General features: G+C 44.9%; 1 protein-coding gene across 1 annotated transcript in view; it reads right to left on the bottom strand.

Moving 5' to 3' along the window:
• Window positions 1-16,613, bottom strand: part of ttc7a (tetratricopeptide repeat domain 7A) — a 57,605-nt gene that overhangs the window by 27,903 nt on the left and 13,089 nt on the right. Inside the window, exons 8-15 of the mRNA XM_030107232.1 lie at window positions 15,288-15,351; window positions 14,988-15,125; window positions 12,291-12,374; window positions 11,463-11,567; window positions 5,744-5,861; window positions 4,880-4,937; window positions 2,404-2,476; window positions 2,146-2,306 (exon numbers count right to left, since the gene is read on the bottom strand). Coding sequence (XP_029963092.1) covers window positions 2,146-2,306; window positions 2,404-2,476; window positions 4,880-4,937; window positions 5,744-5,861; window positions 11,463-11,567; window positions 12,291-12,374; window positions 14,988-15,125; window positions 15,288-15,351 — 801 coding nt within the window. The remainder of the gene's footprint in view (window positions 1-2,145; window positions 2,307-2,403; window positions 2,477-4,879; window positions 4,938-5,743; window positions 5,862-11,462; window positions 11,568-12,290; window positions 12,375-14,987; window positions 15,126-15,287; window positions 15,352-16,613) is intronic.

Here is a 16,613-nt window from a genome sequence, read left to right as displayed (position 1 = left end):
TCTGGAGTCTGTCGCTCGCTCTCAGCTCAGCACGTTCTCGGTGAACCGATGTGAATCCTTCATCATGTGCAAACTTGGCTGAAATGCAGCATCATGGAAGAAGAAACGCAAGTGTTGTTTGAAGATAGTTGATTAATTTCATACTCTTGTATCATTTGGGGATCACACATCCATTTTTTTAAAGGTTTTTCAACATCCCTTTGTAAATTCCTACGTGTTTGTATTTCTATGTATCGTATAATATTCAGCTTATTGTTTCTGCAGCTTATTCTTTGGATCCATCGTCTCTAACGCTTTACCGTGTGCAGCGCCGGAGCCAGTCCCAGGATCCACCCTGGACAGGTCTCCAGTCCATCAACAGACAACCGCACACACACATTCACACCTGGGGGCAATTTGGGGTCGCAGATTAACCTCACGGGTCGCTGCAGCGGTTAACGCTCTCGCCTCACAGTGGGAACGCCTGAGTTCAAATCCCAGCGGGGGCCTTTCTGCGTGGGGTTTGCATGTTCTCCGTGTCCGTGCGTGGGTTTCCTGCAAAACCAGTGACCCTAAAATCGCCCCGAGGTGTGAATGTGTGTGTTTCAACTCAAACCACCTCACTGTGAGGCGAGAGCGCTCACCAGTAAAGCTCATGTTCAACTACGTATTTCAGAAAATGTGCAAACATTTAATTAAAGCCACATTTCTAAAAATATCAATGCAGTTGAATAAAATCCTAAAAATGAAGAGGGCAAAGTGTTGAACTGTTTGTCTGGTGTTAATTACATAAAACCAGCCCAAAGTGCTTAATTCTCTTCTGTTTATTTGTTGACTCATTAACAGATTATTATTTCACCGCCATACTTTGGAGTGTGAAGATAAATCAGGATTACTTTTGGTTTGGGTAGTTTGTGGCGATTAAAACGAAGCTGGGATCTGCTAATCTGTTGGTATCTGAGTGTGTTTTTTTTGCCCGGTGAAGCAGAGAAACTGTTGATGAACGGGCCGGCCGCCGACGCCTCTCTCCTCCTCTGATCCATGACAACAGTTCAGGAAACAACAACTGATGCTGCCTGCCTGCCTCCGTCCGTGTGACCTCATGGTTACTGGGGCGATGGGGATTCCTGGCGGAGCGAGCGCTCTGATTGGCCGGGCTCTCCGAAGAGCTCTTAAATGGGTCAAAGCAGTCAAGTGTCTCCACGGAGGAGGTGTGCGGCATCTGAGCGACGGAGAACCGAGCGCAGACTTCACCCTCCAAACTGTACGTAAAGCGCCACGCAATCACGAGAGGAGCCGTCGGTCTCTCCCGCTCCTCCTCTTGTTTCATCTCTTCCCTTGATTTTTTTTTTCCCCCGTCTCTCCCCCCTCCCTGCTTTCCCTGATGTGTGGATGCACCCCATCTGTCTTCTGCAGGCGGAGCGTGGAGGCCAACACTGACCCCAAATGGCTGCGTTATGAAATGCTTTGAAATGGAGGAGAAAACACATCGGGAGGGATGATGCAACATGCTCCCGGATTATCGCTGGTGTGAAATAATTGGCCTTGATGGTTAATGTTGTCTGCCTCTCATACAACAGAGCTTCCTCCGCGGCTAATGAGCATGTTTTCAGTGCTTTGGTTCGGTGTGTGGATCCAGAACTAACAGGAGGGTGGATTAAATGACTTATCAGGCTAACGTGCCCCAAATAATCTCATTTTTAGTCTGATTTAGCTCAAAAAAGTGGCTCTATTCACTCGTTCAGCCCTCAAAGATGTGACGAGTCCTCCCGAGCCACTAAAACCCAGTGGTTTCATGGCTGAGTCAGTTTTTCTTAACGTGTATGTAACAGCTCCGGTTCATACAAGGCAGCTTTGTGTCGCCTCTGCGGGGTCAGAGCTGCAGTGCTGAAAGGGCAAAGGGTGTACGAGGGGGCAAAGGTACCGCAATGCAGGCTTCCACTTCTAAATAAGGCGTGAAATGTGTGTGTGTGTGTGTGTGTGAGTGCGAGTGTGTGTGTGGGCTCCGGTGTAGCAGGAGACGAGACACCCTATCCCCACGGGGAGGACCGGCCTGGAGAACGACAGGGCCTCCTGCACCACACTTCCAGTCTTTCACAGACAGGGATGGATGGATTTCCAGCCGATTTCCAGCCGGCGGTTGCTTGTTTCTCTGGCCGGACTCACTTGAAGTTGTCGGGGTGCTGGTTGAGCGCCAGGTTCAGGGTGTCCAGGGCGTGGCGGTGGTGCTTCTGGGCACTGAGCAGCAGGGTCAGCAGGTGGAGGGAGTGTAAGTCGTCCCCGCGGAGGGACAAGGCCGACTGCAGGGGCTCCATGGCTGCAGACACCTACACCCCACCCCCACAAAGACACACACAAACACACACTCGTTGTCATGCCAAATTTACGACCTCCTGATACTAATCGAACCTTTCCGATTGGTACCTGCCGTACGAGGGCCAGCTGCAGAGACAGGTACATGGCAATCTGAGCGTCCTGGGGGTCTAATGACTGAGCTCTGTGGAGGACACACACACACACACACACACACACACACACACACACACACACACACACACACACACATCATGTCAGTGAAGGCTTTGTGTGTGTTCTAAACTCAGAGCAGCGCTATTCGAACAGAGGACCAAACAAATTAACCATGTAGAATGTGAGGGTTAGCTTTTCGAGGTGCACCATAGTCATAGTAAATCCATTTTTTGCGCATGCGGGAGTAGATGGGTAAAAACAAGAACAGCGCCCTCTATGTGTCATGACTCCCAGTCCAAGTCCTCCTGGGACTCAGTCGTTTCATATTTGAGAGTTAACCGTAAATAGCAGTACGAATGTCCGTGTACCCATCATCGTCTTTATACATCGTCTTTATACAACCCATCATCGTCTTTATACAACAGCACCCACTAGTGGGTGCTGTTGTTTGTTTATATAGAAAAGATACAGTGTACACTGTATCTTTTCTATATAAACAAACAACAGCACCCACTAGTGGCCCAACATGAAAACTGCACCGATTTCACTGTTTGTGTGTAAACGAACATCGTTTTTATGCTGTGGTCTTTTCTTTTTTTCATAATGTGTGTGTAAATTCTAAACATTTTTGAAATGAAAATAAAAATTATAAATTTTCACATGAAACCTTGTGTAAATGAGCCCAATATATGGAATCTTTTCAAGGGGTCCTATTAAAAAGAAGAAAGAAAAAATAATTCTACAGATGGTTGAGTCATAACTCGAACTCAATTCTGCTCAATATTTACATTTCATTTTAATTTTATCAGAAGCTGTATGTCGAATGATGTTTTTTCTGCATCAGGCAAGTTCTTGTTTTTCAGCATTTTTGCCATATATTGTAATTAAAGTTGAACTTCATGAAGATCACAATTTGCTAACCTGGCAAAAGTCATATTGACATGTGTAGCAACGAATTGCTTCACACGTCAATCTGGGATTTCACTTGGCAAATCCGTTCGGGAAAGGAGGGACTTGCTGTAGAACTCGTTCATTGGACGGAAGGACACAGAGCGCCCGCCTAACCATGCTTGGTTTCAGCCAATCACTGCAAAGAAAAAAACCTCTTGCTGATCGTTTTTTAAAGACGCAATAGACAATTCATCCAAAACGGATTTAATCGCTGTCGGGACCATAGATATCATATAAAAACTAGATGCCTTAAGGCGGAGTCAGTAACGTCGTTCACTGGCGGCCATCTTAGTACAGTGGACCACTCTGGGGCGCTCTGTGTAATCTAAGGGAAGGTGAGTGATTTACACTAACTAAAATACTCAACTCACTGAATTCTTCATGGATTTACAGACAGTTCGATTCATTACTAACGTTACGTTGCTATGATGCAGACTAAATTTTAATATCACAACTTTTCTTTTTGCATGCAGTTAAATGCCTACATGTCTGACATTTATAACAAACCAAGTCGTTTGAAAATCGATTGAAAATTGAGCAATCTATAGCTATTTCAAAGTTGACGCTCAATTGACATTAGTGTGATGAGTGAGCGAACGGCCCTGTACCAAGATGGCCGCAATGTGACGACGTTAGTCCCCATTGGGTTGCAGCGCGCATGAGCCATCTAGTGTTTCTATATATATCTATGGTCGGGACATCCATTGTTTTCGCTTGCCATGCTAATATTATTAGCAGTCCGTCACTTCCTGCTTCCGTCAAAGCTTCATGTCCCGCCCTAAACGACGCGTGATTGGTCCGACCGAAAAAAGGTGTGTTATTAACACTGTGGGGAAAAAGTTCTTGCTGCTCATTGCGATGAATGAAGCTTCAACAGCAAACATCCAAACATGTTCGCTTCATAGACAGTAACTACCAGAGTTTCTTTTTTTCTGTAATAATAGCCATTTTAAATGTCACAGCAATTGATCAGGGTGAGACAGCAGGATTGTGAAACTTCATGAGAACATCCAGTTTTAGCCTGTTTGGAGACTTTTTTTCCTAATTAGAACTCATGTCATTTCGGTAACTTTTTCCAAAAGATTTTAAGAAACATAATTCACATTTAGTTGTTTGTGTGTGTGTGTGTGTGTGTGTGTGTGTGTGTGTGTGTGTTTGTGTAAAACTGCCAAATTTTTTAAATGATTTTAATATCAGACTGTTAAAATGTTCAAATGCATGAATCACAACAATATAAGGTTAAAATTGCTAAATGGTAAAATTGTGATTGTTTTGCTTTTTGTTTGGGCTGTATGAGAGTTTTATGTTCATTGCTCAGAGTTCGTCTTGTTCCTGTGCTGCTTTACAGACGTCCCTGAGATGCCTTGGACCGTCGACACGTGGCGGGATCGCCCCATGAACAGCTCGGGGGCGCCATCTATACCTGGTTTCATTCAACAGTCTACGACAGCACAGACACACATGGGGCAGTGGGACCTACTTGCTCAAAGCTTGGAGAGCTTTCTTGTTGAAATCGTTCCGATCTCCTTTCAGAGAAGCTGCAGAGAGGAAAAGGATTGAGATTAGCCGTCGCTCCACTCTAAACGTGACGTTTTAGTTGTGTCATGATGTATCAGGTGCCTGGAAACAAACATGCTGATGTCCAGGTTTCTGATTTGAAGCAATGTCGGTGCTTTAAATGGAAAATGACAACTGCAGCGGTCTGAAACGAGCGTAGACATTTGTTGGGGATTCGAGGCGTGGGGAGCACATTTCCCAAATAGTCCGAATGTCCCTGATGGGATCAGTCGCCAACAAGTCAACCATGAAGCCAGTTTGGAAAAGAACAAGAAATCAAGTCTGTTTACAATCTGCCATTCAAGTAAGAAAAAGTCCTATTGATGTTCAGGATGAAGTCTAAATACAATTCTGTATAATCTTTTGGCATTTTTTGGCGCTTTTTTCTAAAGACAATTCCTACTGTATGCTTAGATTTTAGCACAGCTCATAAATCGTAAATATGCAGTATGTCTGAATTAATGAAGAGCCATGAAAATGAAATGAAACTAAATCTTTTCACGAACGTCACAGCATGAACCGTGAGATCGGAGACCTTCTGAAAGACAGTCAGGTTTGTAAATTAAAACAGAAAAACATTAAATATCTTTATTTGCATGTTACTTTGTGAAAGCCCTGAAGAGTCACTACAGGCTGCAGAACCCTGAACTCCACATGTTCAGTTGTTTAGATTGAGACGACGAGAGGCTATTCTGAAGTGTGTGTTATCTACTGTATGTGTGTGTGTGTGTGTGTGTGTGTGTGTGTGTGTGTGTGTGTGTGTGTGTGTGTGTGTGTGTGTCCTCACCATCAGAGGCCTGGAGACTGCAGCAGAGGCCCAGAGCCAGGTAGGCCCTGGGCAGGAACTCTCCTGCTTCCTCCCCCATACACACCACGGTCTGGGCCAGAGCCTCCGCCTCCTCCAACTGGACACACAAACACAGTTATGCTGCGACGGGCGGCGGTTGGAGTGTGTGTCGAGCCTCAGTGGAAAAGGTGAAATGCAAGAACTGCAGCTAGAGGTGCAGCAGGGAGACGGAGTACTGATGGCTGAGAGTGGAGTTTAATGTGAGGACAGGCCGAACAGGCTCGGCTGAAGGACGGCGCAGAGTCTGATGAAGGACAAACACACACACACACACACACACACACACACACACACACACACACACACACACACACACACACACACACACACACACACACACTCGTCCGCCCACACACGCAGCAGTAGACTGCAGGTGGTGCGTGGCCGAGCCGAGGTGCTCTGAGCCGAGGAAAAAGTGTGTCACTCTGTGTGAGGTATGGCTGGTGGCGGGCGGACGGGCAGGTGGGCGTAATGGGTGTGTGTGAATGTGTGTGTGTGTGTGTGAGTGCGTGTGTGTTCCTTTGACGGCACGCCAGCGCAACAGCAAGCCAACTGCTCCGACACTCTCCCTTCGTCTCCTCTTCCTCTGTTCCCTGTGAATCCAGTCCTTGCTAGTTCAAAGCCTGAACACAATAGCCAGTCTTTTAAACACACAGCTCCATCCATGCACATCTTAGGAGGATTAGCTCTTTTTTTTTTCTTCCTCATCCTCCTCCTCCTCCTCCTCCTCTCATCAATGGTGTGAAAGATGTCGCTCGTCGACAGAAAACCTCACATCTGCAAAACTGCTCTTCAGGAATTTAGAAAAGCAGCTTTGCTTCCAGATCACGCAGTTTGTGGTAATGTCACGAGGTTCAAAGAAGGCCTCTTCTTCTTCTTCTTCTTCTTCTTTTTTTTTTTTCAATATCATGTCATTGTGGAACTACGACAAATGAACTGCCGGGCCTTTCTGGCTGTGTTCTGCAGGCTAGCATGCTGACAGCAGAGGTATGAAATATCCCTGCTGGCTTAATGCAGCGCAGACAGCCCAATGGTGGACAACTGTGGCCCATTTATGTAATGCCACAGTGCTGCACTATGGCCATAGTGTCTCATTGTGATTAAGGCTGTAAGCTCCTTAGTGTCTGCGGCCCGCCATGATCTCCAGCCGCTGACAGATGTGCTCTCTCCATTCGCCTCTGTTCTAATCTCTGACCCCTTTCTCTCCATCCCTCGCACCCTCGCTCTCTGCGCACGCCGAGCGCCTGCCGTTCATGTGACGTCCTCCCTCCTGCTCAGATCATGAACAGCAGGAGCATCCGAGCCGGCCCGTGGCTTACCCTGATGTGTATCTGCTCCGCTGACTCCGGAGTCAATCCTCAAAAACATCAGTACGCACAGCAGCCCCACAATGAACGCGTTACATAAACCAGGGAGCGGAGAGAAGGATTCCATCACATTACTGAAGAGTGCTAAACAACGCACAATGTCCATCTAGCGTGTTTGGAAAATCAGCTCAGTCTTCAGCAGAGATGCTGCTGTTATTGCGATGAGACATTTCCTCAGCTGACCCACCTTGACTTTTATCTGCACATTTAAAATATTTTCTTTACAGACAAAATACCTCTTGCTGCTGTAGGAACGTGAACTCTCACGTAAACTTTCTGACCAGATTAGACAAAAGAGTGGTCAGACATCAGCTCCCTCACAAAGCTGACGACTTCACAAGCAACGATGTTAAATAAAATCCTGTACAAAGTTGTATATATCCTTTACAAAACAAAGAAAAATAAACACTTTCATGAATTTTTAAAACTCAGAACATGAAAATTTTACATAATTTCTCAAGAAATTCATCCGTTTTTAATTAACTTATTCAAACCCATATGATTAACCTCAGTGTGATCACAGAGTGAGGCTGAATCTTCAGTTGGACTTACCCTAGCAAGTCAGCATGCTACGCATCTTTGAAAAGCAGTAGTGTGTGTATTATGTTCACCATATTTCTCAACAGTATGTAGCATGTGAGCCTAATTTACTAAGATCCAGCGATCTGTTTGCATTTTCAGCTTAAATTTGAAGCACAACATAAGACATAAAGAAAAGTCGTGGGCGGCCAGCTGTCCCTTCAACAGAAAATTTGCTAAAGGTTGAACCGATTTATAACTCCTTTTCAAATTATGTACAGAAGAGATGCAAAGTAAATCACATTTTTAGCTGCACATTAACCTCTTACTGTCAACTCCTCTCATTATTTTGCACTATCTGGAAAATTCACGTTGAGAAGCAAGAAAAAACAGATAATGCTTCTTATTTTTACACATTTTTCAGACACAACCCTCAGTAGATCCTGTTGGTACATCAGTTTCCACACGTCTGTGAACAATAATCACGTTTGCACTTTGCAAACCTTTGGAGTTTCAGTAGTAACAAGTTGCTAATAGCTTCAGTCACTGTTATGTTGACTGTTGTGAAGCTGCTGCTTCTTTCTCTCTCAGTGGAATCAACACTCCATGTCGCAGTTCCAGGACTGTGAGGGAATGTCTTGTTCAGCTTGTTAAATTCCGTTTCTCACCACAATGCAGTGCTTCTGCTCCAGACACTTGATCGACTGCTTTACTTTCTTCTGTTGGAGTAAAATCAATCAAATTCAAGGTCACAATAACCTTGATTTCCCCCCCCCCCCCCCCCCCCCCCTGTAAAATCTTAATGAGGTAATTCCTGACAGAGAGTCAAAGTGTCTGTCAAGAAATTCCCTGCAGGAGTTACGCTGTTAACAAGAATATCTGAGGTCAAAGTGACCTTTTGTGAATGGAGTCTGACTCACAAAGTCCTCGAAGACGTTTGTAGTTAAACAGAGAGACTTGAGCTTCATCTTTGATCTTCAACAACCGGTTTTATCTGAGAGCAGAACGTGGCTCCGGGCATTTTGGAGACACTATGAAGGGAAAAACAGACCATCTCTCACGTGACAACAAGTCTCCCATCGACTGTTAATGGAAACGTTAAAAATTCATGACTTTAAATTAATGTGATAAGTCAAAAAATCACCTTCAGGACGAGAGGACGTCGTAACTGTGGGTGAGCTGAGACGCCCAATGCTGATATGGAAAAAGAGCAAAGGACACTACTTCTAATATATTTTTATTAGCTTCATTTTAAATTCTTCAACTATTTATTCTCCTGTTTTAATGGCCTTTTGTCCGTAAAATGCTCTTTTATTTTCTTAATGTCTTGTTTAATTTCTATGATTTCATTTCAATGTTATTTTTTGTACTTATTTCGCCTTTGTGAACAAATAGAAATAAAGCTGCCTTGCTTAAAAGCCATTCATGATGCTTCATCAGGCTGTGAGTTTGAATATGCAGAAGCATGAAGGCGACAAAATGTTGTAAATAAAGACTGGTATTTCACTGTGTTGCTCCACAATGCATTGCTAAAAAATGCAAAATGTTGACATTATACTTTTTCTTTTATAAATTTCACCTCCTTTGTGATCCCTGCACTAAAATGAGTTTTCCCCCCTCCACCTCATGTAGGTCATGCTGATGAAGAAGAAAAATATAAGTATGTCAAAGTGCTTTAGCTTACAATACCCTTTAAAAAAAACTGTCGTAACACTTAAAGGCCATTGAGGAGGTCGTGACAGGAGCTTGAGGAGTTCAGTGAAGTGTTTGCTGGAAGAAAACAAAATGTTCTGTATCTGAGGTGAAGTTTTCTGGACAAGGGTTAACTTGACACAGGACTGATGCTGAAGCTGCCTTTAAAAAGATATATAGGCATGCTGTGTGTGAAGAGACACAATCAATAATGACAATTAGCCTGCTGCAGGCTGGGGTTTCTTAATTTTTGCACACATCTCTTTGAAATACATTTGGCTTTTATTATTATTTTGACATTTAACAATTTACTTGGACATTTGTGTGGACAGAAAACAAAGTTAAAATGCTATTCTGAGTAACCGTCTACTATAAAACTGGGAGTCGTGACACTCTGGAGACAGACGTCCATCTATTTGATGCACAGTAGCAGAGTTCCAGAAAGGTTTTTATTTTTAGATTTGTATTTTCACTTGAAAACATTTCGTAAACAGGCCCTCAGTGGTAGAAAACTGCACTTTAAGGGGTGAACTCTTTGAAATAATCATTTAAAATGCATTCACTCTGTATCATTAAGGATTTTTTAATGAAAATGTACGTCCCGTTTTTAATCAACTTGTATGTATTTGGGATCATTTGTAATAAATTACATTTAAACACCGTGCTTGATCCACTGAAGCGTTGCCTCTATGATTCTGTGCATTGATCAATAACATTTATAACCTCCTAAACCGTTTTTTTCCAGAGATGCAGCTGTATTGTGGTGAAGACTCAGACTGCACTGAAGGCACGAAGTTCCTGAAAATATGGTGAGGCTGGTGTTAAATTACAAGTTCTGCAGCTTCCTGAATAAAGTGAGGATAAAGAGAGTAAACCAGCTGACATTGTGAGTTTCAGAAAGGGAGATTTAATACTGAGGTTTATCAAAGTGGGATTTTTTTTTTTTTAACTCCTGCAACATTTCTGAGGACGGAAGTTCAAAGTTTCCTTCGAATGTGGATCGAATGTGGTCGTGGCGTTCAGAGACGTGGGTGAATGTCAATGTGTAAAACTTAGAAAAAGACATCAGAGTTCGAGCATCCTGTCATACAGCAAGGCTTACGGGCTTCTCACGAGGACGAGGATAAAGCGTAAAGGGCCGTCGGGGGGAAATGTGATCCAGGTCTAATCTGTGGCGTCTCCGACTCCCAACTTCTGGGACTTAAAGGATCTGCTGCGAACGTCTTGATGTCTGACACCTCAGGACAACTTTGAGGTCTGTCAGAGCTCAAGACGGACCGACAGCAGAACCTGTGCTCATTTCGTACAGTGAACATTTCAACATTATTGTCTAACGGCCTCGGTCTCACAGGCCGTCTGTGTGTTTTAGGCTTTCTAAACTTCATCAAAAAACAAGGTAAAAATCATGTAATTCTATAAATTCCAAGGATTTCTTATGTTTAAAGGTTACAAGATGAGAAATACAAGCAAATAACACAGAACAAATTAGTAAGAAGAGTAAAAATAACAAGATAACAGCCGATAATTGCCATTAGATTTCATATTTATTACTAAATGTGAGGCTGCAGCCACTTCAGATGTTCATGGTTTTTAAGTCCTGCATGTTTTCATGTCTGCCTGCTTCAACACACCTGAATCCCATGAAGACTCATGGCCAAGTCCAGCAGAACGCCTGATAACGAGCATCACTACATTCAGCTGTGTTGAAGCAGAAAGACATGGAAACCACGAAGGATGCCGGCCCTTCAGGACTGGAGTTCAACACGTGTTTTAGAGTTTCAATCAGCTTTGTGAATTGTTTTTGTTCAGTACAGGTGATGATTGGATTTCTGGGGTTCTTGTGACTCGGGCTGTTTTCGTCAGATAGGGCACCGCAGCGCCGCTTGACACAAAAACGACTGCGTTCTCAGCACGCCTTCCTGAGACGAGAACGCTAAAAATGATGGAGTGTTCATTCCACCATTACCGTGTCAACGAGGCCTCGGAAACGTGCTATTGATGGTGTCTATGTGTGTGTGTGTGTGTGTGTGTGTGTGTGTGTGTGTGTGTGTGTGTGTGTGTGTGTGTGTGTGTGTATTCACCCAGTGCAGCTGACCGAGGCAGATTTTAGCAGCCAGCAGGGGCAGCGAGGGGTCCTCCGGTCTCATCCGGGCACACTCTTTAAATACAGACACTGCACCAACCCCCTGGAACACACACACACACACACACACGCACACACGCACACACGCACACACACAGATGTCAGTGACAAATTGTGATTCATGTGCACACAGCAGCCACTTATATCATGTAGCCGCAGATGACACGGATCACTTTTAAGTGAGTGTATCAAACGCACATCGACTGTCCTTACACAGCCCTAATAGACCCATTTAGACACACAGTCACTTAATACATGTAGGTCAATCATTAATGGACCACGTGCACATGTGCACGCACACGCGCGCGCGCACACACACACACACACACACACACACACACACACACACACACACACACACACACACACACACACACACACACGCCCTAAATAGAAGCGGATCTGACGACACTGAGGCGGCCCCCTTTCTCCTTCTAGGGAGCAGCCTATTTCTAGAGCTCTCCATTGATCTGCAGTGTCACTTTACCCTGCAGCCCAGATCAATTTTGCTGTCACACACACACACACACACACACACACACACACACACACACACACACACACACACACACACATTAACTTACGGAGGCAAAGGGAAAAGTGTGAGCTAATCTAGCTCTTTTTGAGGCCTCCCGTTTAAAGATCGAGCGTTTTGTTGTCACATAGCTGCCATCCAACCATGTGGATATGGACGTCTCCTCTGTGTGTGTGTGAGTGTGGGTGTGTGGACGCTCTGCTGTGGGTATATAAGGAGATATGAGCTCACCTTCCCCGCAGCCATGAGTGACAGGCCCAGCTGGTGCCAGAGGTGAAACTCATTGAATGAGAACTTCATGGCTCGCTCCAGACACTGCAGAGGAGCACAGGAGAAGTTTTGGATTATGCAACTTTGCACAAGCAGGGATGTGTGAGCGGAGGCTCCGGCTGAGAGCTTTGTGCAGACCCCCCCACCTCCCCAACCCGCCGCCGCCGCCAACACTCCCCCAAACTGCACGGTCGCTGTTCTTGGCCACATTTTTCCAGGCCGAGCATCGATTTTCAGTCCCCGCTCGCCACCCACTCCGAGCTGTTTAAAGTACATAATGACGTGATTGATGTGTGTGTGGACGAGCAGAGGACGGCGTGGTGCGGCGCTCGCTCTGATGTTGTCAGTCAAGCGGGAGTGAGCTAATCCAGGAAAGGAGCCCGCCTGATATTATGATTAAATAACGCGCACTTATTGGAAAGCCTGCTGACCGTGTTACAGGCACACAAAGGCACGGAGCTCCGCCGAGCTGCAGCACACACTGGCCGCCCCAGCGGGATCTAATTAAATGCGAGATATGTCGCTAACTGGAGTCCTGAAAAGGTTTGAGCATTCATTTTACTGAAAGTCTAATGTTTCAGTCGCAGTGGTGAAGCTGCCCCCGCTGCCACATAGCAGCGCCAACCCCTCCTGACCCCGCTACATTAAACCCCAAACAATTACAAATCCCTGTTTAACCTCCGGTTTACAGGGGTTAATGTGTCGATAGGGAACTGGGGTTCAGCCAAACAGTAAGTGGAGAATCAAAGAGTGCATTGGCTCAACTAATGAACTTAAATTAGCCTCATTTTTAGGGTTTGGTTCTGCTTTTGTGTAAGGAAAAAGAATGTTTTCCCTTTTTTAACCACAGTATTGGAGGATAACATTTACCAATTCTACCATGGAAGAAGTCCGAGACTAACTGATTCTGCTGATTCTCTCTCTAATCTGATATCGGTGATGTTTGATAACACAGATGTTCTTTAGACGTAAAATTAGCCGATATGATACATTCTACAAACTCTAATATGTGAGGGTAAAGCTAAGCTTACGCAGCAGGATTAGAGTTTAAAACCTTTCATCTCATAGCTATTAACAAGACATCAAGGCAAATGTGTGTTTATATCCTTTATCCCTGATGTGAACATGACTGTGCTAGCGGATAGCCGTGCTAGCATCGCTAATCACAACAAGACAACAAGATGGCAACGAACCTCCGACCGAAACGACGAAATATTTTACAAGAGAGTCGATCAGAGTTGATGCGTTTATATGTAGTAAATATCTTAAAAATAAAACCGCAGTCAAAACATTTCTTTCTTATTTTTATTGATCATAGTTTGTCCAAATATTGGTGTTTTCAGAGCTGGAAAAAAGCTTCGCAAAGCACTGACTGTCTGACCTGAGTGCTTCTGTGTGCAGAGGACTTGAACAGCCGTACTTGGAATTACGAAGACAGGTGGGAGAAAGTCGCTGCCAAGCAGCTCAGTCTTGTAAATACCTTTTAAAAGAAAAAAAAAACTTTCTCCTGTGGTAAAACACTCGCTTTGCTAAAATTAGTATGTAAAGCACAAATGTTCAACACTTACTGCAAAATTTGAGGGATTTAAGCGATATAATTCTGTGTCCAGCAGAGCCAGGGTTATTAATTGGCCGCTGAACACTGGAGCGTAGGGAAAGATGCAACTTCTCTGAAATGCTGCCCTGCATCTGCAACACGGCTGTAAGAACGGCGAATATGCCCAGACCTGTAAAAACACTGTATCTGCTCACTGTGACGAGGCCTCGTATTCACAGCTGGAGGAGACGAGGCTCCAGCCTTCCTTCTGTCTCTCACGCTAATATCACACTGCCGCTGACTCATGCTAGCAAATATTAATAGAATGAAAATGAAATAAGGGGGCAAGCTTCAGTGAAATGCAGCATTATGGCCATATAAATATGTAGTAATGCTACATCTAATTAAAATTTCATATCGCGGCTCGGCCTCGCGAATTGATTAATGCCACAGTAAGTATGCAATCAATCAATTCATGGCATGAAAGATGGATGGCGCTGATGGGCCCAGATCTAATTTTAAATGAATGGCCCATACTGGACTCGTATATCAGCAAGGTGGTCTGCTCCTGTAGGTGGAGGTCCCTCAGTGTGTGTGTGTGTGTGTGTGTGTGTGTGTGTGTGTGTGTGTGTGTGTGTGTGTGTGGTGACTGATGCTATCTATGAATCAGTCAGACAGGTGGACAAACCTAATTTGAGAACCCCTCCCCAACCTCCACCCTCCCAGACTGAGGAGAGGCGTGAGGGGTGAAAGGGACAAAAAAAAGAAAAGAAAAGAGAAAAACAGTTTGAGGACTGAGAAGGAATCAGAGGTGTGAAAAACAGAAGTATTAAAAAAAGGAAAAAAAAAAAAGCCAGACAGTGGTGGGGGAGAAGCCGGCAGATGAGGAAAAGGCGGAGAGAGAGAAAAAAAGACACGTAATCCGGGCGCTCAGAGTGATAAGGACATTCATTAAAAAGTTTGGCAAAGGCAAAGCTCTCGCTAACACATCTCATCTCTCACTCCTTCGCTCTCCTCCCCTCAGACCTCCAGCGTGGAGGAGCACCGGCGCGTGTGCGCGAGAGTGTGTGTGTGTGTGTGTGTGTGTGTGTGTGTGTGTGTGTGTGTGTGTGTGTGTGTACCTCACACAGCATGGCGTACTGCCCTCTCCTGGCCATGCCGATGGTGAGCAGGTCGTACACCGAGGTGGCATCGTGCAGGCTGGCCTGGCGGGCCTCGGCCTGGTCCGGCAGACGACTGATCACAGCTTCGCCGCTTGCCTAGAACAACACACACACACACACACACACACACACACACACACACACACACACACACACACACACACACACACACACACACACACACACACAAACACACACACACAGACTCAGCTGCGGGCAGAAAGCTTTGGGGGATGTGTGTGTTTGTGTGCGTCTCACCATGGACTCGGTGATGAGCAGCAGCAGCACAGCCTCCTCCACCACGTCCTGAGGACAGAAGCAACTGCCAGGACACAGAAAAACACTGAGTGGCACCAAGAAGTGGATGTTTGTTCCTCTCAAACACACACACACACACAGAAACACAGAGAGTCCACAGGTAGATCAGCACCGCGTGTCGGGTTTCTGCCTCACCTGTGGAGCTGTAACACAATACAGACCTCCTTCGCTGTATCATTGTACAGCTCTATCTCACATGACACACGCGCCCGCTCCCTCATTTCTTATCCAGCGAACTCTCCCATTCATCACTTTCTTTTTGCTCTGTCTTCCCTCTCCGGATGTCTGCGCGTCCCGTTAAAGGACACATCCACCAGACACCGGCGCAGGCCTTTTCACAAGAGGCCCACCGATGACAAAAGCCACAAACAATGCGGCTCCTCGGGGTGAATTCTCCTGTTCCTCCTTCCCCTTCTAATCTCAGACATGGATTTAGATCTTCACTTATGATAGTGTGGGCAGGATTAGTCATGTGGCACTGACTAAGTACAGCTTGCAGGGTCTGAGCAACCAGCACAGCATCTGAGAGGGGAAATGCAGAGGCGAGGCAACAAAGGAGGGGGGGGGGGGGGGGTACGGTTCAGTGAGTCGGTGCAGATAATCAGTTTGTCCTGTCAGGGCTGAGAAAGGGCGAGTTACGTTCCTGTCATCAAATGTCAGAAAATGTGATATCATAACTCGTGTCGTGTCGCAGGACAGATCAACATCATAACTATCACATCATAACATTGCAACGCCATGGAATGTTATCTTACATCAGGTTATGTCACATCAGGTCATGTGACATCACAAAATAAAATGCACCGTCATATCATTCCATACTGTCGTATCAAGCAAAGCGATGCCGTATTTCAGGCTAAAACATTCCTTTTCGTTGAATTTCATATAATTTTTTTTATCCGTTTTTATCATATTACAACAAAAGCCAAGTCAGATAATTTCCTGCCGTTTCATTTCCTGCTATGCCGATTTCTAGCATGCCATCTTAAGTCATTTAATGCCATATCATGTCACCACCTGTCACGTCATGTCATTTACTTCAAAGCATCTGACGTCATGTCATCACGTCATGTCACATAATGACGTTCAGTCTCATATCAAATCATGGCATTCTGTCTTGTCATGTTGTACGGTATGTTTTCATTATCATATTGTAACATGTCATGTATCTCACGTTATGCCATGTATGCATTTACAAACTTCATGTGATTTAATTCAACAAAACTACACATTCCTTCAAATTGGCCTCACATTGCATTGAGTGAT

This window comes from Salarias fasciatus, chromosome 13 (assembly GCF_902148845.1).
Source record: "Salarias fasciatus chromosome 13, fSalaFa1.1, whole genome shotgun sequence".
In the NCBI taxonomy this organism is placed as follows: Eukaryota; Metazoa; Chordata; class Actinopteri; order Blenniiformes; family Blenniidae; genus Salarias; species Salarias fasciatus.
The sequence above is the reverse complement of the archived record's forward strand: the minus strand, read 5'-3'. Positions and strand labels throughout refer to the sequence as shown.